The sequence below is a fragment of the Oncorhynchus tshawytscha genome, linkage group LG04 (assembly GCF_018296145.1).
Source record: "Oncorhynchus tshawytscha isolate Ot180627B linkage group LG04, Otsh_v2.0, whole genome shotgun sequence".
Lineage (NCBI taxonomy): Eukaryota > Metazoa > Chordata > Actinopteri > Salmoniformes > Salmonidae > Oncorhynchus > Oncorhynchus tshawytscha.
The window spans coordinates 63,310,359-63,336,805 of NC_056432.1; the positions used below are offsets into that span (position 1 = coordinate 63,310,359).

The following is a 26,447-nucleotide window of genomic DNA, read 5'->3' on the forward strand; positions in this document are numbered from 1 at the left end:
TGTTGGCTTTGGGGATGATCAGTGAGATATACCTGCTGGAATGCGTGCTACGGGTGGGTGTTGTTATCGTGACCAGTGAACTGAGACAAGGCGGAGCTTTACCTATCATAGATTTATAGATGACCTTTTATCTCAATCTCTTCATTCAAAGACTCAATCATGGACACTCTGACAGTTGTGGCTGCTTTGCATGATGTATTGTTGTCTCTACTTTCTTGCCCTTTGTGTTGTTATCTGTGCCCAATAATGTTTGTACCATGTTTTGCGCTGCTACCATGTTGTATTGTCACGTGTTGCTGCCTTGATATGTTGTTGTCTTAGGTCTGTCTTTTTGTAGTGTTGTGTCTCTTGTCGTGATGTGTGTTTTGTCTGTCCCCGCAGGAGGCATGTTTGCCTTTTGGTCAACCGTAATTGTAAATAAGAATTTGTTCTTAACTGACTTGCATAGTTAAATAAAAGTTATATACTTCAAATAAAGCCTTAGTGTTCTTGGGCACAGGGACTATGGTGGTCTGCTTGAAACATGTTGGTATTACAGACTCAGTCAGGGACAGGTTGAAAATGTCAGTGAAGACACTTGCCATTTGGTCAGCTCATGCTTGGAGTACACGTCCTGGTAATACGCCTGGCCCTGTGGCCTTGTGAATATTGACCTGTTTACTCACATCGACTACGTAGAGAGTGATCACACAGCCGTCCGGATCAGCTGATGCTCTCATGCATGTTTCAGTGTTACTTGCCTCGAAGCGTATGGTAGGCTCGCGTCACTGGGCAGCTCGCGGCTGTGCTTCCCTTTATAGTCTGTAATAGTTTACAAGCCTTGCCACATTCATACCCGGATCTCACAGCTAGCTAGCTGCTATCCGTGTGACTATCGGCCTTCGTCGATTCCGGAGCAAACATCAATTATTCCGGAGCTAGCCAGCTCTGTCAATCACTCCTGAGTTCCATCAATCACTCCTGGGCTGCAGTCACCTATCCGGACCCGTTTTACTGCCTACGCGGAGCCCCACCGGGCCTTCACAACTGGACTGCCGATGTTATCTACCCGAAGGAGATCCGGCTGGCTCCTCCGTCGCGACGTTACCTGAACGCCCATCTGCGGCCTGCTAACCGTTAGCTGTCTTACCGGCTGCTATCTGAATAGACAATCGGACAATTTATTTATTTTTATTATTATTATGTTTTCTTCTTGGGCCTCTATAACTATATCTATTGTTTTTATTTGTTGTTGTTGTTGTGTGATTTGGATTAATCCCCTCTACCACATGGAACCCCACTAATCTACTGACGGAACGCAAGAGGTGGCTAACAACAGACCTCCATCCTATGCTAGCTTGCTACCGATGGCCTGGCTAGCTGTCTAAATCGCCGTGACCCCCAACCAACCTCTCCACTCACTGGACCCTTTTGATCACTCGACTAAGCATGCCTCTCCTTAATGTCAATATGTCTTGTCCATTGCTGTTCTGGTTAGTGTTTATTGGCTTATTTCACTGTAGAGCCTCTAGTCCTGCTCACTATACCTTATCCAACCTATTAGTTCCACCACCCACACATGCAATGACATCTCCTGGTTTCAATGATGTTTCTAGAGACAATATCTCTCTCTTCATCACTCAATACCTAGGTTTACCTCCACTGTATTCACATACTACCATACCTTTGTCTGTACATTATACCTTGATGCTATTTTACCGCCCCCAGAAACCTCCTTTTACTCTATGTTCCAGACGTTCTAGACGACCAATTCTCATAGCTTTTAGCCGTACCCTTATTCTACTCCTCCTATGTTCCTCTGGCGACGTAGAGGTGAATCCAGGCCCTGCAGTGCCTAGCTCCACTCCTATTCCCCAGGCGCTCTCTTTTGACGACTTCTGTAACAGTAATAGCCTTGGTTTCATGCATGTTAACATTAGAAGCCTCCTCCCTAAGTTTGTTCTATTCACTGCTTTAGCACACTCTGCCAACCCGGATGTTCTAGCTGTGTCTGAATCCTGGCTTATGAAGACCACCAAAAATTCAGAAATTTTAATTCCAAACTACAACATTTTCAGACAAGATAGAACTGCCAAAGGGGGCGGTGTTGCAATCTACTGCAAAGATAGCCTGCAGAGTTCTGTCCTACTATCCAGGTCTGTACCCAAACAATTTGAACTTCTACTTTTAAAAATCCACCTCTCTAAAAACAAGTCTCTCACCGTTGCCGCCTGCTATAGACCACCCTCTGCCCCCAGCTGTGCTCTGGAATCCATATGTGAACTGATTGCCCCCCATCTATCTTCAGAGTTCGTGCTGCTAGGCGACCTAAACTGGAACATGCTTAACACCCCAGCCATCCTACAATCTAAACTTGATGCCCTCAATCTCACACAAATTATCAATGAACCTACCAGGTACCTCCCCAAAGCCTTAAACACGGGCACCCTCATAGATATCATCCTAACCAACTTCCCCTCTAAATACACCTCTGCTGTCTTCAACCAAGATCTCAGCGATCACTGCCTCATTGCCTGCATCTGTAATGGGTCAGCGGTCAAACGACCTCCACTCATCACTGTAAAACGCTCCCTGAAACACTTCTGCGAGCAGGCCTTTCTAATCGACCTGGCCGGGGTATCCTGGAAGGATATTGATCTCATCCCGTCAGTAGAGGATGCCTGGATATTTTTTAAAAATGCCTTCCTAACCATCTTAAATAAACATGCCCCATTCAAGAAATTTAGAACCAGGAACAGATATAGCCCTTGGTTCTCCCCAGACCTGACTGCCCTTAACCAACACAAAAACATCCTATGGCGTTCTGCATTAGCATCGAACAGCCCCGTGATATGCAGCTGTTCAGGGAAGCTAGAAACCATTATACACAGGCAGTTAGAAAAGCCAAGGCTAGCTTTTTCAAGCAGAAATTTGCTTCCTGCAACACTAACTCAAAAAGTTCTGGGACACTGTAAAGTCCATGGAGAATAAGAACACCTCCTCCCAGCTGCCCACTGCACTGAAGATAGGAAACACTGTCACCACTGATAAATCCACCATAATTGAGAATTTCAATAAGCATTTTTCTACGGCTGGCCATGCTTTCCACCTGACTACTCCTACCCCGGTCAACAGCACTGCACCTCCAACAGCAACTCGCCCAAGCCTTCCCCATTTCTCCTTCTCCCAAATCCATTCAGCTGATGTTCTGAAAGAGCTGCAAAATCTGGACCCCTACAAATCAGCCGGGCTAGACAATCTGGACCCTTTCTTTCTAAAAATGATCTGCCGAAATTGTTGCCACCCCATTACTAGCCTGTTCAACCTCTCTTTCGTGTCGTCTGAGATTCCCAAAGATTGGAAAGCAGCTGCGGTCATCCCCCTCTTCAAAGGGGGGGACACTCTTGACCCAAACTGCTACAGACCTATATCTATCCTACCGTGCCTTTCTAAGGTCTTCGAAAGCCAAGTCAACAAACAGATTACCGACCATTTCGAATCTCACCATACCTTCTCTGCTATGCAATCTGGTTTCAGAGCTGGTCATGGGTGCACCTCAGCCACGCTCAAGGTCCTAAACGATATCTTAACCGCCATCGATAAGAAACATTACTGTGCAGCCGTATTCATTGATCTGGCCAAGGCTTTCGACTCTGTCAATCACCACATCCTCATCGGCAGACTCGACAGCCTTGGTTTCTCAAATGATTGCCTCGCCTGGTTCACCAACTACTTCTCTGATAGAGTTCAGTGTGTCAAATCGGAGGGTCTGCTGTCCGGACCTCTGGCAGTCTCTATGGGGGTGCCACAGGGTTCAATTCTTGGACCGACTCTCTTCTCTGTATACATCAATGAGGTCGCTCTTGCTGCTGGTGAGTCTCTGATCCACCTCTACGCAGACGACACCATTCTGTATACTTCCGGCCCTTCTTTGGACACTGTGTTAACAACCCTCCAGGCAAGCTTCAATGCCATACAACTCTCCTTCCGTGGCCTCCAATTGCTCTTAAATACAAGTAAAACTAAATGCATGCTCTTCAACCGATCGCTACCTGCACCTAACCGCCTGTCCAACATCACTACTCTGGACGGCTCTGACTTAGAATACGTGGACAACTACAAATACTTAGGTGTCTGGTTAGACTGTAAACTCTCCTTCCAGACCCATATCAAACATCTCCTTTTCAAAGTTAAATCTAGAATTGGCTTCCTATTTCGCAACAAAGCATCCTTCACTCATGCTGCCAAACATACCCTTGTAAAACTGACCATCCTACCAATCCTCGACTTTGGCGATGTCATTTACAAAATAGCCTCCAATACCCTACTCAACAAATTGGATGCAGTCTATCACAGTGCAATCCGTTTTGTCACCAAAGCCCCATATACTACCCACCATTGCGACCTGTACGCTCTCGTTGGCTGGCCCTCGCTTCATACTCGTCGCCAAACCCACTGGCTCCATGTCATCTACAAGACCCTGCTAGGTAAAGTCCCCCTTATCTCAGCTCGCTGGTCACCATAGCATCTCCCACCTGTAGCACACGCTCCAGCAGGTATATCTCTCTAGTCACCCCCAAAACCAATTCTTTCTTTGGCTGCCTCTCCTTCCAGTTCTCTGCTGCCAATGACTGGAACGAACTACAAAAATCTCTGAAACTGGAAACACTTATCTCCCTCACTAGCTTTAAGCACCAACTGTCAGAGCAGCTCACAGATTACTGCACCTGTACATAGCCCACCTATAATTTAGCCCAAACAACTACCTCTTTCCCAACTGTATTTAATTTTAATTAATTAATTTATTTTGCTCCTTTGCACCCCATTATTTTTATTTCTACTTTGCACATTCTTCCATTGCAAAACTACAATTCCAGTGTTTTACTTGCTATATTGTATTTACTTTGCCACCATGGCCTTTTTTGCCTTTACCTCCCTTCTCACCTCATTTGCTCACATTGTATATAGACTTGTTTATACTGTATTATTGACTGTATGTTTGTTTTACTCCATGTGTAACTCTGTGTCGTTGTATCTGTCGAACTGCTTTGCTTTATCTTGGCCAGGTCGCAATTGTAAATGAGAACTTGTTCTCAACTTGCCTACCTGGTTAAATAAAGGTAAAAAAATAAAATAAAATAAGCGTCAAAGCCAGTGTAGTACGATTCAAGTGTATAGGTGCAGGGTTAGATGGAGAACCTAATCTCCTTTTCCCTTTTTTTTGATGACCAAAATGTGCAATTCGCACTCCAACCTGCGAAACGCAGCAATATGCAACTAGTCTGCCGGAAAAAGCCACACAAAGAAGAAACTCGATTGTCCAGTGTTCTGGTACATAATTTTAATAAAGTTTTTTTTATGAATATCCCGTGGAATTGTGGGATAGCAATGGCGGCTTCTGTCTTTGTAAACAAAAAACGCACAATTTACAAAAGATAATAGCTAATGGTTTGAATCATTTCAAGTGGGTGGCACAGTTTTCGTACTTACATGAATGTTATTTTCCCAATAACTCGGGTTGTTAATGTTATTGAATATCGTTTTTTGATTTACAATAAATACATGTGGCAGGTTTAGCTAGCTCGCTAAAAAAAAGACTAGCTAGTGTAAGCGTCTTGATAGACTCACCACCTATTGTTAAAGGTAAGCAAGCCCGTGTTTTATTAAATGGGATTTTACAATTGTACTGTAATATCGGTTGTATAGTCGTACCTATTAGTTTAATTTCCTTTTTGTAACGTAATAGCTAGCTCGCTATTTAATTCATTCATCTAGCTAGGTAACGTTATCTACTTTAACGTGTTTTATTTGAAGTCACGTCTGTCACTAAATTATAATCGGTCGTTCATTGGCGTTAGATGTAGTAGTAACAAATATAATATAAGTAGCTAGTGTAGCTACAGTACTGACTAAATAGCTACGTAGCTAGCTACTGTAGCAATATAAAATACATTCCGTGAATTATTCAAGCGATTTTATACTTTTGATCGATTAGTTTAATGTATTAATCTCAAGTCGGTCAAATTTCCGTATGCAAAGTGCTTTTGGTTAAGCGTTTCGGTCTAAATTATCTGACACATCCTTAACGTTACATAATTCGTAGTTGGCTAATCTCCCCAAAAATGTGGTATCCAATCCAGACAGTTGTTTGAGACCATGGATGATGATGCGTCACTGCATCGACTGGAGGGCAGTGACCCCACTGCGCAGGTTGGCGGGCTGATTGTGAAGAAGAAGAGTGCAGCAGTAGAGCCTCATGTCTTTCGTGCACCCACTCCACGCACCTCTCTCCTGGGCCTGGATATGCTGGCAGCTCAAAAGAGAAAAGAGCGTGAGGGCAAGGAGCAGGCTGAGGCTGACAGTGATGACAGGAATAACAAGAAATCCAAGGTATCATCCTACAAGGATTGGGAGGAAGGGAAAAGTGATTCTGGGTCTGATGAAGAAGACAAAGACGAGGAGGATCAAGGTGGTAAAAAAGAGAGGTATGTGATTTGTGATTTGGTTTGAGTTACTGTAGCCTCTTTTCGTACTGGCATAGAATACAAACTCTCCCTATCAAGAGATCTAAACTGATGCATGCAGTGTTGTCTTATTGACACTTTATTCTATGTTTCATAAAGTAGCAGGAAGTACCGTGTGACTGGCTCAGAGACACCCTCTAACCCTGGAGGGGTCAGTGAAGAGTTCCGTCGCAAACACCAGCAGAGGGAGAAAGACCGGCGTGAGCATGGAATGTACGCCTCCTCCAAAGAGGACAAGAACAGAGAGAGGGAGAAGGACAGAGAGAGGATCAGAGATACGGACAGAGATCGAAGGGGTGAAAGAGGTGAGCAAAAAATGTATACATCTGCATGCACATTGTTAATATTCTGGCAATTGCGATCTTTTCTATCTATTGTGTATTTCTGACTGAAGTAATTACTAACTGTTTTGATGGCAGATGAGCGGGAGCGCAGTCACAGCCGCGGTGGCGGCAGCTGCCGGTCGGAGCGTGGAGACCGCAGTGAGAGGAGTGAGCGCTCACAGAGAGAAGGCTGGTCCTCCGAACGCATCAGCCGGGGGAGCAAGAGAGAGGAGCCTTCAACGCCCCAGACACGCCCCAAAGGTCAGTAACCCTGCCACACCCCCGGACAGGCAGTTCTTTAAGGTCCTTAGGTCACGCTTACAATACACAAACCACTCTCTCTCCCTCCATTCCTCATACCCTTTGAATCAGATGGCACTCCCTCGCGCACCAGCTGGGATGAGGATGACAGCGGCTATGCCAGCTCACGCCGTTCCCACTGGGAATCTCCCTCTCCTGCCCCTTCACACAAGGATTCTGACAAGTCTGAACGGTCGGAGCGCAGCCCCCGCTCTGGACGGGAGAGTGAGAGGAAGGACAAGTAAGCAACTGCAGCTCAACACTTGTATGTTAATTTAACTGGGTTTAATAGTATTATTAAAAGACTCCTTTTCAGTGGCTATTAGAAATGTTATTTTCAGCTTTTAAATGAACATTTGTTGTTTCTGTTCCCAGGTCAGTCAGAGGCCGGTATCCTGATGACACGCCCCTTCCCACCCCATCATACAAGTACAACGAATGGGCCAATGACAGGAAGCACTTGGGCTCCACTCCTCGTCTGTCCCGTGGGAAAGGTAAGCCCCTCTTTCCCCTCTCCCTCTTCCCCCAGTCACATTTGAGCTCTTATTAATGCTCTGATAAGGCTTGCTGATGTTTCTGGATTGTGTCTCTGTGCCCCAGGTAAGAATGAAGGAGAGGATGGCATCGCCTTTGATAATGATGATGAGAAGCAGCAGTGGGAGGAGGACCAGAAGGTCAGTGGACATGTGGAGTCTTGGCAGTAACACAAATTAATAGCTTTCCCAACTTTCATAAATGCACATTTCTATGTATTGACTATTGCCCTGCGGTGTTGCAGCAAGCAGACAGAGACTGGTACATGATGGACGAAGGCTATGACGAGTTCCACAACCCATTGACCTCCACCTCTGAGGATTATGTGAAGAAAAGAGAGCAGATCCTGCAGAAGCAGACACAGAAACGCATCTCTGCCCAGAGACGACAGATCAATGAGGTATGGCACTGTGTTGCTACTCTATAACCACCTCCAGCCCTGGGTGTATGTAGCCCGTTTAGTTATTGTTAATACCACCCATGGATTTTAATTTTGTGTGTGTGTGTTGACTGTGTTTAACGATGCGTGTTGTGTTCCTCTTGCCAGGATAATGAGCGCTGGGAGACTAATCGTATGCTGACCAGTGGAGTGGTCCAGAGGCTGGAGGTGGATGATGACTTTGAGGAGGACAACGCTGCCAAGGTCCACCTGCTGGTTCACAACCTGGTCCCTCCCTTCCTGGACGGGAGGATAGTCTTCACCAAGCAGGTAATACATCATTACAGCACATTATGGGCCAATTAAATTACCAACACTCTGCCGCTACCTGTTTATTTGGACAGGGAAGCTAAAACTTTTAATTTGCCTCTATACTCCAGCATTTTGGATTTCAAAAATGAAAACGCAAAGCAGACCACTCTCTTTGGTCCTTTAAAAAGCTGCTGTATGTAAAATATTCTGTACTATAGCTTGGAATTTTTTTTTGACTCTAGATGACAGCATAACGATGTTTGTTTCCAACATTAGGGCAGTTTTCCTAAAGAAGTTAAATGTGCTTCAGGTTTTGTTTCCTTTACCAATAACAGGGTAGCATTTTTGGGGATATGATAGTTATGTCTCTAACTTTCTCACTCATAATTATTCACAATTCATTCATGATTATCTGTAATCATGCTAGCATCCACATTTAAAGTAGAAGTGTTCAGAAACATATTCTATTCTTATTTACAATGAAAGTGAGTCCAAAATGACACAATTTACCATTAATTTCTATTGGGCACAACATCATCTGAAACACAACCAAAACAAACTGCACATGCATCCAACACGTTTCTAGGCTCAAAAGCTTAATGTAGTCATTGCTTGCTAGGAATATGGGTACAAATACTAAACTTTGACAGAATTGAATACATTATTAGTGAATTTGTCCAAATACAGTGTCTTCAGAAAGTATTCACACCCCTTTTCCACATTTTGTTGTTGCACCTTGAATTAAAAATGTATTAATCTGAGATTTTAGGTCACTGGCCTATACACCTTAATGTAAAAGTGGAATTATCTTTTTAGAAAGGTTTACAAATGAATTAAAAATAGAAATCTGAAATGTCTTGAGTCAATAAGTATTCAACCCCTTTGTTATGGCAAGCCTAAATAAGTTCAGGAGTAAACATGTGCTTAATAAGTTGCATGGACTCACTCACTGTGTGCAATAGTAGTGTTCCACAGGATCTTTTTATGAATACCTCTGTACCTCACACATACAATTATCTCGGTAAGGTCCCTCAGTCGAGCAGTGAAATTCAAACACAGATTCAACCACAAAGACCAGGGAGGTATTCCAATGCCTTGTAAAGTAGGGCACCTATTGGTAGACTGGTACATTTTTTTCAAAAGAAGAGATTGAATATCCCTTTGAGCAAGGTAAAGCTTTTAATTACACTTTGGATGGCATGTCAATACACCCAGGCAATACCAAGGTACAGGCGTACTTCCTAACTCAGTTGCCAGTGAGGAAGGAAACGACTCAGGGATTTCACGATGAGGCCAATGGTAACTTTAAAACAGTTACAGAGTTCAATGGCTATGATGGGAGAATACTGAGGATGGATCAACAACATTGTCAAATAAGTTAGTATTGTGGAGTAACTACAGAGTGAAAAGCAGGAAGTCTGTGCACAATAAAACATATTCCAAAACATGCATCCTGTTTGCAGTAAGGCACTAAAGTAAAACTGCAAAAAATGTGGCAAAGAAATATTTGGGGAAAATTCAACACAACACATCACGGAGTACCACTCTTCATATTTTCAAGCATGGTGGTGGCTGCATCATGTTATGGGTCATGGTGAGGAATAGGAATTTTTTTTAGGATAAAAAGAAAAGGAATTGAGTTAAGCGCAGACAAAATCCTAGAGCGAAACCTGGTTGTCTGCTTTCCACCAGACACTGGGAGATAAATTCACCTTTCAGCAGCACAACACAAGGCCAAATATACAGTGCATTCGGAAAGTATTCAGACCCCTTGACTTTTTCCACATTTTGTTATGTTACAGCCTTATTCTAAAATTGATTCAATCGTCCCCCCCCACAATCTACACACAATACCCCATAATGACAAAGCAAAAACAGGTTTTTAGAAATGTTTGCAAATTTATTCCAAATAACAAATGAAATCACATTTACATAACTATTTAGACTCTTTACTTTGTTGAAGCACCTTTGGCAGCGATTACAGCCTCGAGTCTTCTTGGGTATGACGCTACAAGCTTGGCACACCTGTATTTGGGGAGTTTCTCCCATTCTTCTCTGCAGATCCTCTCAAGCTCTGTCAGGTTGGATGGGGAGCGTCGCTGCACAGCTTTTTTCAGGTCTCCCCAGAGATGTTCGATTGGGTTCAACTCCGGGATCTGGCTGGGCCACTCAAGGACATTCTGAAACTTGTCCCGAAGCCACTCCTGCGTTGTCCCTTGGCTGTGTGCTTACATGTCTTGGCTGTGTCCTCACCTACCAACAGGTCGTTGTCCTGTTGGAAGGTGAACCTTAGTCCCAGTCTCAGGTCCTGAGCGCTCCAGAGCACTCTTCATCAAAGATCTCTCTGTACTTTGCTCTGATCATCTTTCCCTCGATCCTGACTTCTCCCAGTCCCTGCCACTGAAAAACATCCCCACAGCATGATGCTGCCACCACCATGCTTCATCGTAGGGATGGTGCCAGGTTTCCTCCATACGTGACGCTTGGCAGTCAGGCCAAAGAGATCAATCGGGTTTCATCAGACCAAAGAATCTTGTTTCTCATGGTCTGCGAGTCCTGTCATGTGCCTTTTACTGAGGAGTGGCTTCCGTCTGGCCACTCTACAATGGCCTGATTTGGTGGAGCGCTTCAGAGATGGTTGTCCTTCTGGATGGTTATCCCATCTCTACATAGGAACCCTGGAGCTTTGTCAGAGTAACCATCGGGTTCTTAGTCACCTCCCTGACGAAGGCCCTTCTCCCCCGATTGTTCAGTTGGGCCGGGTAGCCAGCTCTTGGAAGAGTCTTGGTGGTTCCAATCTTCTTCCATTTAAGGATAATGGAGGCCACTGTGTTCTTGGGGACCTGCAATGCTGCAGACATTTTGTGGACCCCAAATCTTTTTGCTCTGATGTGCGCTGTTAACTGTGGGAAGTCAGAAGTTTACATACACCTTAGCCAAATACATTTAAACTCAGTTTTTCACAATTTCTGATATTTTAATCCAAGTAACAATTTCCTGTCTTAGGTCAGTTGCTATCACCACTTTATTTTAATAATGTGAAATGTCAGAATAATAGTAGAGAGAATTATTTATTTCAGCTTTTATTTCTTTTATCACATTCCCAGTGGGTCAGAAGTTTACATACACTGAATTAGTATTTGGTAGCATTGCCGTTAAATTGTTTAACATGGGTCAAATGTTTTGGGTAGCCTTCCACAAGCTTAGCACAATACGTTGGGTGAATTTTGGCCCATTCCTCCTGACAGAGCTGGTGTAACAGGTATGTAAGGCCTCCTTGCTCGGACACACTTTTTCAGTTCTGCCCACAAATGTTCTATGGAATTGAGGTCAGGGTTTGTGATGGTCACTCCAATGCCTTGATTTTGTTGTCCTTAAGCCATTTTGCCACAACTTTGGAAGTATGCTTGGGTCATTGTCCATTTGGAAGACCCATTTGCAACCAAGCTTTAACTTCCTGACTGATGTCTTGAGATGTTGCTTCAATATATCCACATAATTTTCCTTCCACATGATGTCATCTACTTTGTGAAGTGCACCAGTCCCTCCTGCAGCAGAGCACCCCCACAACATGATGCTGCCACCCCCGTGCTTCACGGTTGGGATGGTGTTCTTCGGCTTGCAAGCCACTCCAAACATAACGATGGTCATTATGGCCAAACAGTTCTATTTTTGTTTCATCAGACCAGAGGACATTTCTCCAGAAAGTACGATCTTTGTCCCCATGTGCAGTTGCAAAATGTAGTCTGGCTTTTTTATAGTGGTTTTGGAGCAGTGGCTTCTTCCTTGCTGAGCGGCCTTTCAGGTTATGTCGATATAGGACTCGTTTTACTGTGGATATAGATACTTTTGTACCTATTTCCTCCAGCATCTTCAAGGTCCTTTGCTGTTGTTCTGGGATTGATTTGCACTTTTCGCACCAAAGTACGTTCATCTCTAGGAGACAGAATGTGTCTCCTTCCTGAGCGGTATGATGGCTGCGTGGTCCCATGGTGTTTATACTTGCGTACTATTGTTTGTACAGATGAACTTGGTACCTTCAGGCGTTTGTAAATTGCTCCCAAGGATGAACCAGACTTGTGGAGGTCTATGGAGGTTATTGGCTGATTTCTTTTGATTTTCCCATGATGTCAAGCAGAGGCATTGAGTTTGAAGGTAGGCCTTGAAATACATCCACAGGTACAACTCCAATTGACTCAAATTATGTCAGTTAGCCTATCAGAAGCTTCTAAAGCCATGAAATCCTTTTCTGGAATTTTCCAAGATGTTTAAAGGCGAAGTCAACTTAGTGTATGTTAACTTCTGACCTACTGGAATTGTGATACTGTGAATTATAAGTGAAGTAATCTGTCTGTAAACAATTGTTGGAAAAATGACTTGTGTCATGCACAAAGTAGATATCCTAACCTACTTGCCAAAACTATAGTTTGTTAACAAGAGATTTGTGGAGTGGTTGAAAAACAAGTTTTAATGACTCCAACCTAAGTCTATGTAAACTTCTGACTTCAACTGTAGACAGGTGTGTGCCTTTCCAAATCATGTCCAATCAATTTAATTTACCACAGGTGGACTCCAAGTTGTAGAAGCATCTCAAGGATGATCAATGGAAACAGGATGCACCTGAGCTCAATTTTGAGGTTCTTAGGAAAGCGTCGGAATACTTATGAAAATAAGGTGACATTCTGTTCTGTCGCCTCGTAGAAAACATTTTGATCTCAAATTCAAAATGCTGGAGTATAGAGACAAATATTACTTTTTCTTCACTTTCCAAATATTTTGGGGAGTGTATATACTTTTAAGGTCTGAGCCATTGGCGGAGAGCTGTTGCAGGCTTGTTGAGGGATTGTGACAGTCTGCTGATAAGTATTTGGAACTGGCTGAGTAATAACTAGTGGACTTACTATCAGAGTTGCTGTGTACTGAATGCTTACTGTTGCTGATGGTTCTCTGTGCTCTAGCCGGAGCCTGTCATCCCTGTGAAAGACGCCACCTCTGACATGGCCATCATCTCCCGCAAGGGCAGCCAGCTGGTCCGCAAGCACCGCGAGCAGAAGGAACGCAAGAAGGTAGGCAATGTTTAAAACAGCTATACAGTACTTGATGGTATGGTTACTGGCTGAATATCTGACTGTCATTTTGATTGTTTCTCCAGGCTCAACAGAAACACTGGGAGCTGGCAGGCACCAAGCTGGGTGACATTATGGGCATCAAGAAGACCGAGGACGGGGATAGCTCTGGGGGCAAGCCAGTGGGTGAGGATGGCAGGGTGGACTACAGGTAACAAGCCCTTTACTAAAGGCTTATTTTGTTTCCATTCTGAATGTTTATTAAACATCTGTTGTGACAAGAACAACCTCATTAATTCCCTCCCTCTCCTCTTCCTCCCTCCAGAACGGATCAGAAGTTTGCAGACCACATGAAAGATAAGAGTGAGGCTAGCAGTGAGTTTGCTAAGAAGAAGACCCTGCTGGAGCAGAGGCAGTATCTGCCCATCTTCGCTGTGAGGCAGCAGCTGCTCAACATCATCAGGTAGCTACTCTACTGGACCCGGCCCGGCTGTCCTGGGACCACTTATCACCCCCGGTCTTACCCCAGATGCAGGCTTTCATTCAGGATGTATGATAAAGACATGTATGGCAATGAAGGGGGGAGTTGGCAGCTGTGAAGTCAGAATGTTCATAGGTGATTTACCTTTGGTTAGAGAATGACCACATCAAAGGTGACTTTAGGTAATGTTAGACAGCGTTTGTAAATCATTGACAGGTACACTTCCAGATCTGTTTTTGTAAGCCGTTATAAATGTTTCCACAGTTTCGTAAGGTTGAAAGTCCCATCAGGATTGTAATGTTATTGGTTGTGATGTGATTCTGTCCAGGGACAACAGCATTGTGATCGTGGTGGGGGAGACGGGCAGTGGGAAGACCACCCAGCTGACCCAGTACCTTCACGAGGACGGCTACACCAGTTACGGCATGGTGGGCTGCACCCAGCCCCGCAGAGTGGCAGCCATGAGTGTGGCCAAGAGAGTCAGCGAGGAGCTGGGCAGCAACCTGGGAGAGGAGGTGAGCATTCAGCTGGCTTATGGAGGAGCCACTAGACAAACATTAACTAGATCTTAGAAACGGTGATCTATGGATCAGTCAAAGCAGTGGATAACTAGTCTTATCAGTTAACCCAGTGTAACAGACCTGGCAAGAGTTTATGAACTGCAATGAACTTGTTTATAGAGGAACGGAACTACTCCAGAACAGAATAAGTGTTCCCCCGACACCACCCCCACCAGATATCAATGTTCACTGTGTGTAGAGGTCATATGTCAATTGATGTTGAGTCATGGTGCTGTCTTGGTTTTTTCCTTATGGATGTGACGCTTGTATTCATATGTTGTGCAACACTGCTATCTAGTGGTGATTCAGAGATTGTACACCGCTTCCATTCTACAACTTGTAATGGAACTCTCCTCGCCAGCTCGTTTCTTTGGTTGACCTGTAGCACTGTCGTTTGAAGGCCGTAATTCATACGTGGAATGTAAATGTATGTAGTTCACTACTAAACCATTCATTTTAATTTTTTTGCTTTGCAGGTGGGTTATGCGATCCGGTTTGAGGACTGTACGTCGGAGAAGACTGTGATCAAGTACATGACAGACGGCATCCTGCTGAGAGAGTCTCTCAGGGAGTCAGATCTGGACCACTACAGTGCTGTCATCATGGACGAAGCCCACGAACGCTCCCTCAACACAGACGTGCTGTTCGGCCTGCTACGAGAGGTGAGGGAGACACCTTTTTTAAACATTTTCTCCAGGTTTTTTGTATGTTTAGTGGATAGAGTGGTATAGAGGTGAAGGTAGGATCGAGAGTGCTGAAAGAGCAGTGGGCCGGCTTAGACTGCCAGTCCAGGGAGACACTTTTACAACTCCTTGGATGTTATTCAATTGTGAATCTTTTGCGTGCATATGTTTTATTCAGAGGCTTTGTTTGTTTTGTAAGCAGTAGTAGAACTCTCTGTCCTTTTCTTCCAGGTTGTATCGAGGCGTTCTGACCTCAAGCTGATAGTCACCTCAGCCACCATGGACTCTGACAAATTTGCTGCATTTTTCGGCAACGTTCCCATATTCCACATTCCAGGAAGAACATTCCCTGTAGACATCTTATTCAGCAAGGTATTGTGTCCAACTCTCCATTCAACATCCCTTCCTTATTATAGATATGTTTTTACAGGGAGTCAACACAGCCATTTAATTTGCATAATGACTTATACCCTGACTAGACCGGCCACATTTTGTGCGCGAGGGTTGCAAAATAAATGTACAGATGCATGTTTTTCAATCATTTCATCCACACTACTTGGTTATATTTCAGATGCTCGATGCAATGCAAGTCCCGCCTCTTCCATCTCCTTATTGGTTTTCACGAAGATACAAACCCATGTGGGTGCTTTAAAGACTAACAAGGAGAGATGAATCAAAGATAACTTTTAACTAACTTGGTTTCACTTTTGTCTGTGGGTTAATCGTCACAAGTAGAGAAACACACACATTTGTCAAATTGACAAAGAACCAGCTAAAAAGAGGACCATTTGCATGTCTGGTAAAATAACATCCCTGGAGAAACGGCTATCTAGCTAAATGTCCATGTCTGGTAAAATAACATCCCTGGAGAAACGGCTATCTAGCTAAATGTCCATGTCTGGTAAAATAACATCCCTGGAGAAACTACGAGCAACGGCTATCTAGCTAAATGTCCATGAACGTTTCATGTGTTTCCACCTTTCCTGAAATGAATAGAATTGATTCACAGTTGGTTTTGGTATTTTAACCTGCGTGTATTGGTCGCGCCTGGTGGGGATAGAGAAAATGATCACGCGCACAATGGACTCAACCACGAGGGCCGGTTAAGTCATGGAGTAAGACTACTGTTATTTGTACCAAGGTAGTGTGTGGTTGCTGTGTATTCTAACAGTGTTGTGTGTGTTTGGGCAGACTCCCCAGGAAGACTATGTGGAGGCAGCAGTGAAGCAGGCCCTACAGATCCACCTTAGTGGTATGGGGGGAGACATCCTCATCTTCATGCCTGGCCAGGAGGACATCGAGGTGACGTCAGACCAGATTGTGGAGCGTCTGGAGGATCTGGAGAGCGCCCCTCCTCTGACTGTACTGCCCATCTACTCCCAGCTGCCCTCTGACCTCCAGGCCAAGATCTTCCAGAAGGTAACCAATAACACCTGGTTACTGTTACACTAAAATGTACAGTTGGAACTCTTAACATACTGCAGTATCCTTTGTACACAAGCATACTTGCTGTTAGGTAGTCGGAATGCATATACAGTGCATTCGGAAAGTATTCAGATCCCTTGACTTTTTCCACATTTTATTTTTATTCTAAGATTAAATAAAACATTACACATAATACCCCATAATGACAAAGCAAAACCCGTAAAAAAAATATTTAAAAAATTATTTGGTCTGATGAAACCAAGATTGAACTCTTTGGCCTGAATGCCAAGCGTCACGTCTGGAGGAAACCTGGCACCATCCCTACGTTGAAGCATGGTGGTGGCAGCATCATGCTGTGGGGATGTTTTTCAGCGGCAGGGACTGGGACAGGATCGAGGGAAAGATGAACGGAGCAAAGTACAGAGAGATCCTTGATGAAAACCTCCTCCAGAGCGCTCAGGACCTCAGACTGGGGCGTCAAACAGGAAAACGTCAAACAGGAAAATGATCCTAAGCACACAACCAAGACAATGCAGGAGTGGCTTCGGGACAAGTTTACAAATGTCCTTGAGTGGCCCAGACAGAGCCTGGACTTGAAACCAACCTGACAGTTTGAGAGGATCTGCAGAGAAGAATGGGAGAAAATCCCCAAATACAGGTGTGCCAAGCTTGTATCTTCATACCCAAGAAGACTAGAGGCTGTAATCGCTGCCAAAGGTGCTTCAACAAAGTACTGAGTAAAGGGTCTGAATAGTTGTGTAAAACATTTATTTTTGTCATTATGAGGTATTGTGTGTAGATTGATGAGGGGGAAACAGCAATTTATTCCATTTTAGAATTAGGCTGTAATGTGAAAAAGTCAAGGGGTTTGAATACTTTCCGAAGCCACTGTATATTACACACAAAGGAACACGTCCTTCTTACTGGTAAAGTGACGTGTAGCTAATGTCTTTGTTATGTTCTCTAACCGCCAGGCTCCAGATGGTGTGAGGAAGTGCATCGTTGCCACCAACATTGCCGAGACTTCCCTGACTGTGGATGGTATCATGTTTGTTGTGGATGCTGGATACTGCAAACTCAAGGTACCCGGTCACCCTCACTATCTTCCCCAGACTATCAAATGCAATAAGACAAACCATGTTAGGATAGTATTTCTCTGTGTTTGTTGCTGATGTGTTCTCTTTGACAGGTGTTCAACCCTCGCATTGGTATGGATGCCCTGCAGGTGTACCCCATCAGCCAGGCTAACGCCAATCAGCGTGCGGGCAGAGCAGGACGTACAGGGCCGGGCCAGTGTTACAGGTAAGTCACTGTCTACACACACACACACACACACTTACTCACACTCACGCAGTCTCACACTCCAAATGTGCAGTCCTCCCACCTTCCTCAGTTTCCAGAGGGCTGCCCTTGTCCTCCATTTGTGGTAGATTTGAAGGTGTCACGTTAGTGTGATGTTTGAGAGTTCCAGTCAGGGCTAGCAGGAAGGGAGTATTCACATGTCAAGAGTGTCCTGACTTCTAGAAAGATACTTCAATACTCCTCTACATCTGACTGAAGCAGTCTGGAACTAAAATATTAGATCAGCCATATCTTCCCCTTTTCATGTCTATCTGGGCCTAGATACAGGAATAAACAGGCTGAATTACACAATTCTCCTCACTCTGCCTGCTATTTCATTCCAACCGCTCCTATCCACCAAAAAGGTAGAACACCAACTAACAACATTAGCATCCATTTATATGGTGAGCCGTGCTGAAACGGGTGTCTATCTGAAGCGCGATTGTGTGTGTGTTGTTGTTGTGTGTAATGCCGCCGCCGGTGTTTCATCCTCTGGCTGATGCACATCAGAGCTCCCCTCAGATGGGCTGTCCAGGCCTCGGATCTGCAAGGCGGCCGGGCTGCTTTCAAAGCCATCAGAGGCTGGGAGGGAAAGGAGGGAGAATCCTAATCTCCACAGGATTTCATGCAGTTTAACTCTGTTTACCGCAGGGAGAATGTGACACAAAAGCCTGTTCTCTCTGAGATTTCACATGACCTTTCACCTATCTGTCATACTACACCAAGTTGAGGGAGATGGTGACATGCACACCAGACACAAGATTGTTTTGCCTTGTAAATGAGCTTGGAATTTTATAAAAGCCCCCTCTACCAAGATTACCCCCTGTGAATAATCAATTTGGGAGTTGAGCTTTAGAGTGGGTGGGGCCTAGGCGTTTGGAGGGGCGGGAGGTGACGTCTGTGTGCCATGCTGGGTGACTCGACTTGTGTGGCGAATCTGCTACTCAAATCACCTCTTAGCTGTGACTGCACCCAACACACACACACACACACAGTACATCTCCAGCCCTGAGGACATTCACACAACCCGGCATAAAAAAACACAGATCATTCCCTCATAATGCACACACTTCAGAGGGATTAGCCACTAACTGAAATGGTTGAGAGATGCTTTGTTAGGCCGGACCTATCAGTCTGAAGCAGCAATGAGAGCTGCTCTAAATAGTTTGGTTAGTAAATACCTCATAAGTAGCTTGGTTAAATGTTTATAATGTGCAGTAGGCCTGTCTCTTTGCCCTTCTCTAAATGTCAGTTGGGGAGCGTTCAGCTTTCATGGAAACGGAGGCTTCTCAATCACGGTGCCATTGTTACAGGGTTAGAGCACTGTGCCGTTGTTACAGGGTTAGAGCACTGTGCCGTTGTTACAGGGTTAGAGCACTGTGCCGTTGTTACAGGGTTAGAGCACTGTGCCGTTGTTGCAGGGTTAGAGCACTGTGCCGTTGTTACAGGGTTAGAGCACTGTGCCGTTGTTACAGGGTTAGAGCACTGTGCCGTTGTTACAGGGTTAGAGCACTGTGCCGTTGTTACAGGGTTAGAGCACTGTGCCGTTGTTACAGGGTTAGAGCACTGTGCCGTTGTTACAGGGTTAGAGCACTGTGTCGTTGTTACAGGGTTAGAGCACTGTGCCGTTGTTACAGGGTTAGAGCACTGTGCCGTTGTTACAGGGTTAGAGCACTGTGTGAAGTCATATCAGTGCCATGCAGAACGGGTTTAACCAGGTGGTGAAGACAGCATCTCCAGACCTGTCACTCCATGGTGCATTTGTGCATTTACAAAAAAATGTGTCTGCTAGATTATTCAATAACCTCCCCCGTTGGTGTCGCTCTCACTCCATCTCTCCTTCTCTCATCCTCTGTCCATCCAGGCTGTACACCCAGAGCGCCTACAAGAATGAGATGTTGACCACCACCATCCCAGAGATTCAGCGGACCAACCTGGCCAACGTGGTGCTGCTGCTCAAATCCCTGGGGGTCCAGGACCTGCTGCTCTTCCACTTCATGGACCCCCCGCCTGAGGACAACATGCTGAACTCCATGTACCAACTGTGGATCCTGGGGGCCCTGGACAACACAGGTGGGTCTCTGCCCTGGCCTGGACCACATCACTCAAGATTAGGCCACTAAATGTACAAATTGATCAAATAGAATAATTTATCTCAGAAAACAAGGTTAAAATAGGGTGGGATAAGTATGTGTTCCCCACCAGCAATACAGCCAACAGATTAACAATAACTACATGTGCGAGGAGAGACTTGGATGATGGAACTAGTCAATAGGTTGCTGTAATGGTATGTACATGCACTGCACACCGTAAAGTATAGAGCTAGGTAGCACTGTGGTGTAGGTAGTGGAGTAATTGCATAGTGCTTTATCCTCTGTTAGATTTGACTGGCTGAGTCTCATCTCTGTCTCATCTGAGCCAGATCCCTGGGGATTAGGGGATTTGGTGTCTGTGGAGGACTTTTGACGTTTGCCTGTGTGGTGTGTTAACAGCAGATTATCTCTGATTTAAGGTTTACCTGGCCAATACAGCCTGTTCTGCCTCTGCATTTTCCCTCTAAGCTCCTTTATAGTCTGTCATGTAATCATTTAAATCAGAGCTGGCAAAGTTAGATTTAAATATGATTTTGTAACCATCCTATGTCAGCACTTTATCACTCTCTCTCTCTCTCTCTCTCAGGGCTATAGACAGGAAGGTGTCACCTGTATTGTGTTTCCCCCCCTCTGTCTGTAGACAGGAAGTGTTAATATTTGTGTCCCCCTCAGGTTCCCTGACGCCCACTGGGAGGCTGATGGTGGAGTTCCCTCTGGACCCGGCTCTGTCCAAGATGCTGATCGTATCATGTGACATGGGCTGCAGTGCTGACATCCTCATCATCGTCTCCATGCTGTCTGTACCGGCCATCTTCTACAGGCCTAAGGTAGATGTCATTGAGATCGCCAACCAATGAATGTCTTAATGTGTTGCTAATGTTTGTTTATCTTACTGTTAAGAAAAATTCACATTACACACTGGACAGTTGTGTGACCCCTGTATTTCCTCTGTGTCCCGACCTTTCCAGGGTCGTGAGGAGGAGAGTGACCAGGTGAGGGAGAAGTTCTCTGTCCCAGAGAGTGACCACCTGACCTACCTGAACGTCTACCTGCAGTGGAAGAACAACAACTACTCCAGCATCTGGTGCAACGAACACTTCATCCACACCAAGGCCATGCGAAAGGTCAGACCACGCCCTTGTCCTTTACCCTCTCTGACCAGTCTCCCTGGTTTAGGATCGAAATGCACTTGATTACCACTTTGCATCACAATAGTCACACACTGAGCAATGTGTATTGAATGTCCTCTTGTTTTGGTTCTCCGGTAGCTAACGTGTCTCTGTGTGTGGTGGGTGTTTCAGGTGCGCGAGGTGCGCTCGCAGCTCAAAGACATCATGGTGCAGCAGAGGATGAACCTGGTGTCCTGTGGCTCAGACTGGGACATCATCAGGAAGTGTATCTGTGCTGCCTACTTCCACCAGGCAGCCAAGCTGAAAGGCATAGGGGAGTATGTGAACGTGAGGACAGGCATGCCCTGCCACCTCCACCCCACCAGCTCTCTGTTTGGCATGGGCTACACCCCAGACTACATCACCTACCACGAGCTGGTCATGACCACCAAGGTAACAGACCCAGCCTCCACACAGCTACGCTATGATCTGTTCAGAGATGATGTTCTACACCTTGACTCACCAGAAAGAGCTGTGATATATATCAGCCTTCTAGCTCTGCTACTGTGTTGTAACCTGTGTTGTTTGATGTCCCTCCTGTAGGAGTACATGCAGTGTGTGACTGCGGTGGATGGGGAGTGGCTGGCTGAGCTGGGGCCCATGTTCTACAGCGTCAAACAGGCAGGAAAGAGCAGGATGGTAAGCTCTTCGGCCCTTACTTCCTCCCTATGTCTCATGGTTAATTCCTCCTCCCTCTCACCCTTCTGTTCCTCTCTCTCTCTGTGCAGGAGAACCGGCGGCGGGCCAAGGAGGAGATCACTAACATGGAGGAGGAGATGTCTCTGGCGGAGCAGCAACTGAGGAGCAGAAGAGAGGATCAGGACAGGAAGAGTAACGTGGGCAGCGTCAGGTATACACTCATCTATCTTCATCTATTCTTCATGGAGAGGTTTCACTCTGACAATAGTCCCAGTCGCTATTAAATAGACCGCCGCGGCCTCACCCGCCTGTGGGGAAAATGACCTGTGGTTACCTTGGTCACCCAATTAGCTCACAGCAAAATCTTTACCTTTTTCAAACGCAAGTTTCTTACAAAGCTACATTTAAGAAAAGTACATGTCTAAAGATGACTTTTCCACATTGCCGAGCGTCCCCGCTACTTAGAAAAACGTAATATTGAAAGGCTTCCCTCATGCCCCTTTTCATGACGCCGCTAACTTGAGCCATGTGAGTGCTAGCTAGCTACCAACCAGAACATTAAGCTAGCCAAGACCAACAACACACTATAAAGCTACAAATAGTGAGTGGAATTACAACCAGACTGTACTTAACAAGTTAAATGTCTTACCTGTGATTAAATGTTTTTCACACACATTGCTACGTGTAGCCTACTTGGACACCGCGTCCCTACATTTCCCACTCTCCCACACCGAATAGCCTGAAGCCACAGGGCTTTTCTCGCAGGCTCTATTTCTCTACGTGGGAACATTGTGAACCGTAGGTCTGGATTTTTGACCTGGTTAAATGTACATCGAACAACACTGCAGCTTTTCTGTATGTTTTGTTATTTCTGTATAACAAAAAATCGCCGCAAAGTTTGCTCTTTTACAATGGGGGTCAATGGGAAATGTTAGTTTTCCAGAATGGGCCCCTTCCGAGTCGTAGAAACTGGTTAATTTTGCTGCTTCTCTACCCATCTCTCTCTAATTATCTCTCCTTCTCTCTTATCCTCTTTGTCTTCTCTACCATCTCTCTCTAATTATCTCTGCCTCTCCTCTTATCCTCTTTGTCTTCTCTACCATCTCTCTCTAATTCTCTGCCTCTCCTCTCTTATCCTCTGTCTTTTCTACCTCTCTCATTTTCCATGATGAGCTTTTCTCACCTCCAGTCCCTCCAGACGAGACAAAAATAAATAATATTGACTCCTGGCTGACCCCCATTACTGCTGCAATTTAAATGGTGCCACAGCAGAGGGGAGAAAGAAGACAGCGTTTATTTTCAAATTAGAAGGGACACCTTTTTAGTTTGCACCCATTCCATAAGGCTCACAAAAGAGATGTGTTTGGGAGGGTAAAAAATAACACTTTGATATAGCAATAAATCTGCTGATTAATTAACAATAAGAGTGTGTGTCTGTCAGTCTCCAAAATGATCACATTAAAACGCAGAGGATTAAGGAATAGATTAGAGAGCGAGCGCCTCAGAATTATGATAATAAACATGGCCGGCTCTCGTGGGCTGTCAGCTGCTTTTGTCCTCCTCTGCCTGTGAACACAGGCATCCCTTCACCGTGCCGGGGCCCCATGAAACACTTCTACTACACATTTTGATCTGGTTCCTGTCTGTCATTCAGCAACCCCCACCCGTACTCAGATAAGTGGGCTCAAAGCTTTAAGTCAGTGATTTTATGGGAGCTTTTATTCAATGTAAATGCAGGGCTATGAGAAGTGTTCTGTCCTTGTATGTGGAAGTGGTGGTAGGAATGAGGGTGCCGTCTTCCCTCTGCTGTGTTCACCAAACACCTGTGTGTGGAAAGAAGAGTGGCCCTCAGACAGAGAGCTCTTAAAGCACTTGACAACAATATGTCTGTCTACTAGACCTAGAATGATCCATCCTGCTTCCAAACTCTGCTTTTACTGAGGATTATGTAAAGGGAGGCACATTAGTTAGGATTTGGCTTTAATCTCAGCCAGGCTGTCCTCCTCACTTCTCCATATCCTCCTACCAGCAGGCCTCTCAGGATGTGTGTGTGTGTGTGTGTGTGTGTGTGTGTGTGTGTGTGTGTGTGTGTGTGAAAGACATTGGAAAATAAAGGTGAAAGACTTTCTCAGCCTCTAGAAATCACCCTGTTAAATTAAAGTTTAATTTAATAAATAAATACATTTTGAAGGCCCGAGGACATTGTTTTAATTTGTCAAATGTGACTTTAGCTGGGGGTGAGGTGGGGTGGACAGAGGAGGGGGGACAGAACTGAGGGATGAAGGGAAGGACTGGGTTATGACCTGATGGCTGTAATTGCTGGTGTGTGTGAGGACTGAGGAGGGAATGCTGGGTAGTGTCAGAGTGTCACGCTGCTGTAATTAAAGATTATAGATTTTGCTGTCAGCAGCGTCCGCTTATCCCTCCCTGCTAGCCTGTCGTCACCCCCCCCCGCTAGCCTGTCCCATTATGTCTGACATGGCAAGTTTACTTTTTTTTTTAACCTTCTGTCATTGCCAATTGTCTATTCTTTTGTCTCGATAGGGCTGTGAAAATCTGCACCCCGGGAAGGAAGGAGGAGGCACCCATGACCCCAAAGCGCACCCCAGCTCGTTTTGGGCTCTAGATCTTCTGTTAAGACTTAAACACTTGAACTCACCACTAAATATCACCTGTATGTGTACCATACCATCACTGGATGAGCTTTGCTGAGAGGGCTTGGATAACTGTCCCCGCCTATTGTTCGGTACTAGCTGCAGTTCAGACAGAGGCCAGCAGAGGTAGAACTTGTATAAGACATGAGGCTCCCGTAACAGACCTTTTCTGTCAGCAAATCCACATAGCGTCCCTCCATTTTTACGTGCAGAGAGATACAGTATACGGCTGTTAGAATGCAGTATTTTCTATTTCTGTGATAGTAAAAAAACGAACAAAAAAAAACCAAGAATGAAACATCATTGAAAAGGTATCGTCTTTAAAGGGTATTTGATATACTTTGAAAATCTGTCAAAGCCTTTATCATAATCCTTCACAGGCTACAGTGTCCAAGCAGGAAACCTTTAGTTATTCCATCTCCTACTGTACCCTACAAGGGGCTGTTTTCTTGATGGTAGTCTCTCCCGATCAATATAAACTATGTTCAATAAGGCTGGGAATTGCCAGGGACCTCACCATATTAGCATGATACTTTGGTGCCGATACGATATGTATTGCGATTCGATACTGTGATTTTATTGTGAGTCGATGTTCCGAACATATTGCTCACCATGTATCTGCTGCAGAGGGACAAGAGAGAGATCCATGAGAAAAGAGTTTTGATCAGTCATGGAAATAAAAGTTCTGAATACAAAAGATGGAGAACAAGAAATGGAAGGAAAATACTGGCGTTTTGGTGCAGGTACAGGCAACTAGCGCAAAAATAATATTGCGATATTGTCAAAACAATGAAATATCGTCATAATATCCCGATATGTAACTGTATAGACCCCCCCCGCCCCATTACTAGTGTTTAAGTAGTGCTGCATTGTGCTGTCAGTCATAAGTGGACGGCTGGTCCAAACTAGTCTGGTCCCGTAGTGTGTTCATTGGGCTGTATGTCATTCAGTGTGAGTAGAGAGAGGAGGCAGAAGTAGTACTGTCGTGTGTCCATGAATTCTGCCTGATTTATTTTTATTTTTCAATTTCATCATGTCCCTCTCAAATCTCCTTCAAGAGATCATTTTCACCTTGTACAACTGGCTGACCTCTGTATCCTTTTGTATGTTGTGTGTAGCAAATGGCCTGTGCCATAGTGAAGTGCCCCTTCACTGACTGAAGCATTATCCAAACTGTGCTTGTGGCATGAGTGGCTCAGACCTTATATCTGGAACTACCTTAACAACACCCTTCATGCAAACTGTTTGGAGGACAAGCTTTAGCAATTGAGCTTTTCCTAACCCCATTAGCCCTCCACAGCACTGTAATATTCCTCAGCTTCTCTCCGTTTACACATGAATGTCAGAACCTGGATGAAACTCATGATGGACTCAGCCTCTCATGGTCCTTGCGTTGAAAATGGCCACCAATTTTATCTTGAGATTCCCCTCCAAGTCAAGTGGGTGAATGATCCCAGAAATGTATTTTGCAGGGCCCATGGTTGGAGTTGATATGTGTGTGTGTAACTGTGGCACGTCTCTTAGATCAGGGTTTCCCAAACTCAGTCCCAGGGGCAGGTTTTGGTCCTTGCACTACACAGCTGATTCAAATAATCAAAGCTTAATGATTAGTTGGTTATTTGATTCAGCTGTGTAGTCCTAGGGCAAAAACCAAAACGTGCACCTGGGGGGCCCCAGGACAGAGTTTCGGAAACCCTGTCTTACATGTCTCGTCACCAGACTGATATGTCCTGCACTTGAGTAGTCAGGTTTAGCAAGGTGTTTCAGCAAGTTCCAAGCGGTGGACTTGATTCTGAAGTCATTCATTCTGTGTACTAGATTGACTTTGTATAGTTTTGTACAGACCAGTATCTTGTCTTGTGGTGGTCAGTGATTCTGTTTTGTGATGTGAAATTAGGCTCTGGTAACACCAGCCCATGGTTTGCAAATATAATTTTTAACTTGACTACAGTTTGGGAACTGAAAATAAATGGTCTTATTTTTTA

General features: G+C 44.9%; 1 protein-coding gene across 3 annotated transcripts; it reads left to right on the plus strand.

Moving 5' to 3' along the window:
- Positions 1-5,336: 5,336 nt before the first annotated feature.
- Positions 5,337-26,447, plus strand: LOC112249167 (pre-mRNA-splicing factor ATP-dependent RNA helicase PRP16). 3 transcript variants are annotated; one of them, XM_024418869.2, is made up of 25 exons: positions 5,337-5,622; positions 6,120-6,464; positions 6,603-6,808; positions 6,923-7,087; positions 7,199-7,367; positions 7,502-7,620; positions 7,727-7,800; positions 7,905-8,060; positions 8,208-8,369; positions 13,310-13,417; positions 13,504-13,628; positions 13,743-13,880; positions 14,227-14,413; positions 14,935-15,120; positions 15,373-15,513; positions 16,333-16,560; positions 17,541-17,648; positions 17,756-17,868; positions 19,772-19,980; positions 20,673-20,827; positions 20,969-21,124; positions 21,302-21,562; positions 21,713-21,808; positions 21,898-22,019; positions 24,353-26,447. In XM_024418869.2, the coding sequence occupies exons 2-25, from the start codon at positions 6,136-6,138 to the stop codon at positions 24,432-24,434; spliced, it is 3,795 nt and encodes a 1,264-aa protein (XP_024274637.1). In that variant the 5' UTR covers positions 5,337-5,622; positions 6,120-6,135; the 3' UTR covers positions 24,435-26,447. The 3 variants fall into 3 exon arrangements, with proteins under 3 accessions (XP_024274637.1, XP_024274639.1, XP_024274638.1); XM_024418871.2 differs by having other exon boundaries at positions 6,606-6,808; XM_024418870.2 differs by having other exon boundaries at positions 5,350-5,443.

Coding starts and splice junctions, on each gene's coding strand:
- LOC112249167 (XM_024418869.2), top strand. CDS start 6,136: ATGGATGATGATGCGTCACTGCATCGACTGGAGGGCAGTGACCCCACT. Junction 8,370..13,309: donor GGATAGTCTTCACCAAGCAG/GTAATACATCAT, acceptor TCTGTGCTCTAG/CCGGAGCCTGTCATCCCTGT. Junction 13,629..13,742: donor GATGGCAGGGTGGACTACAG/GTAACAAGCCCT, acceptor TCCTCCCTCCAG/AACGGATCAGAAGTTTGCAG.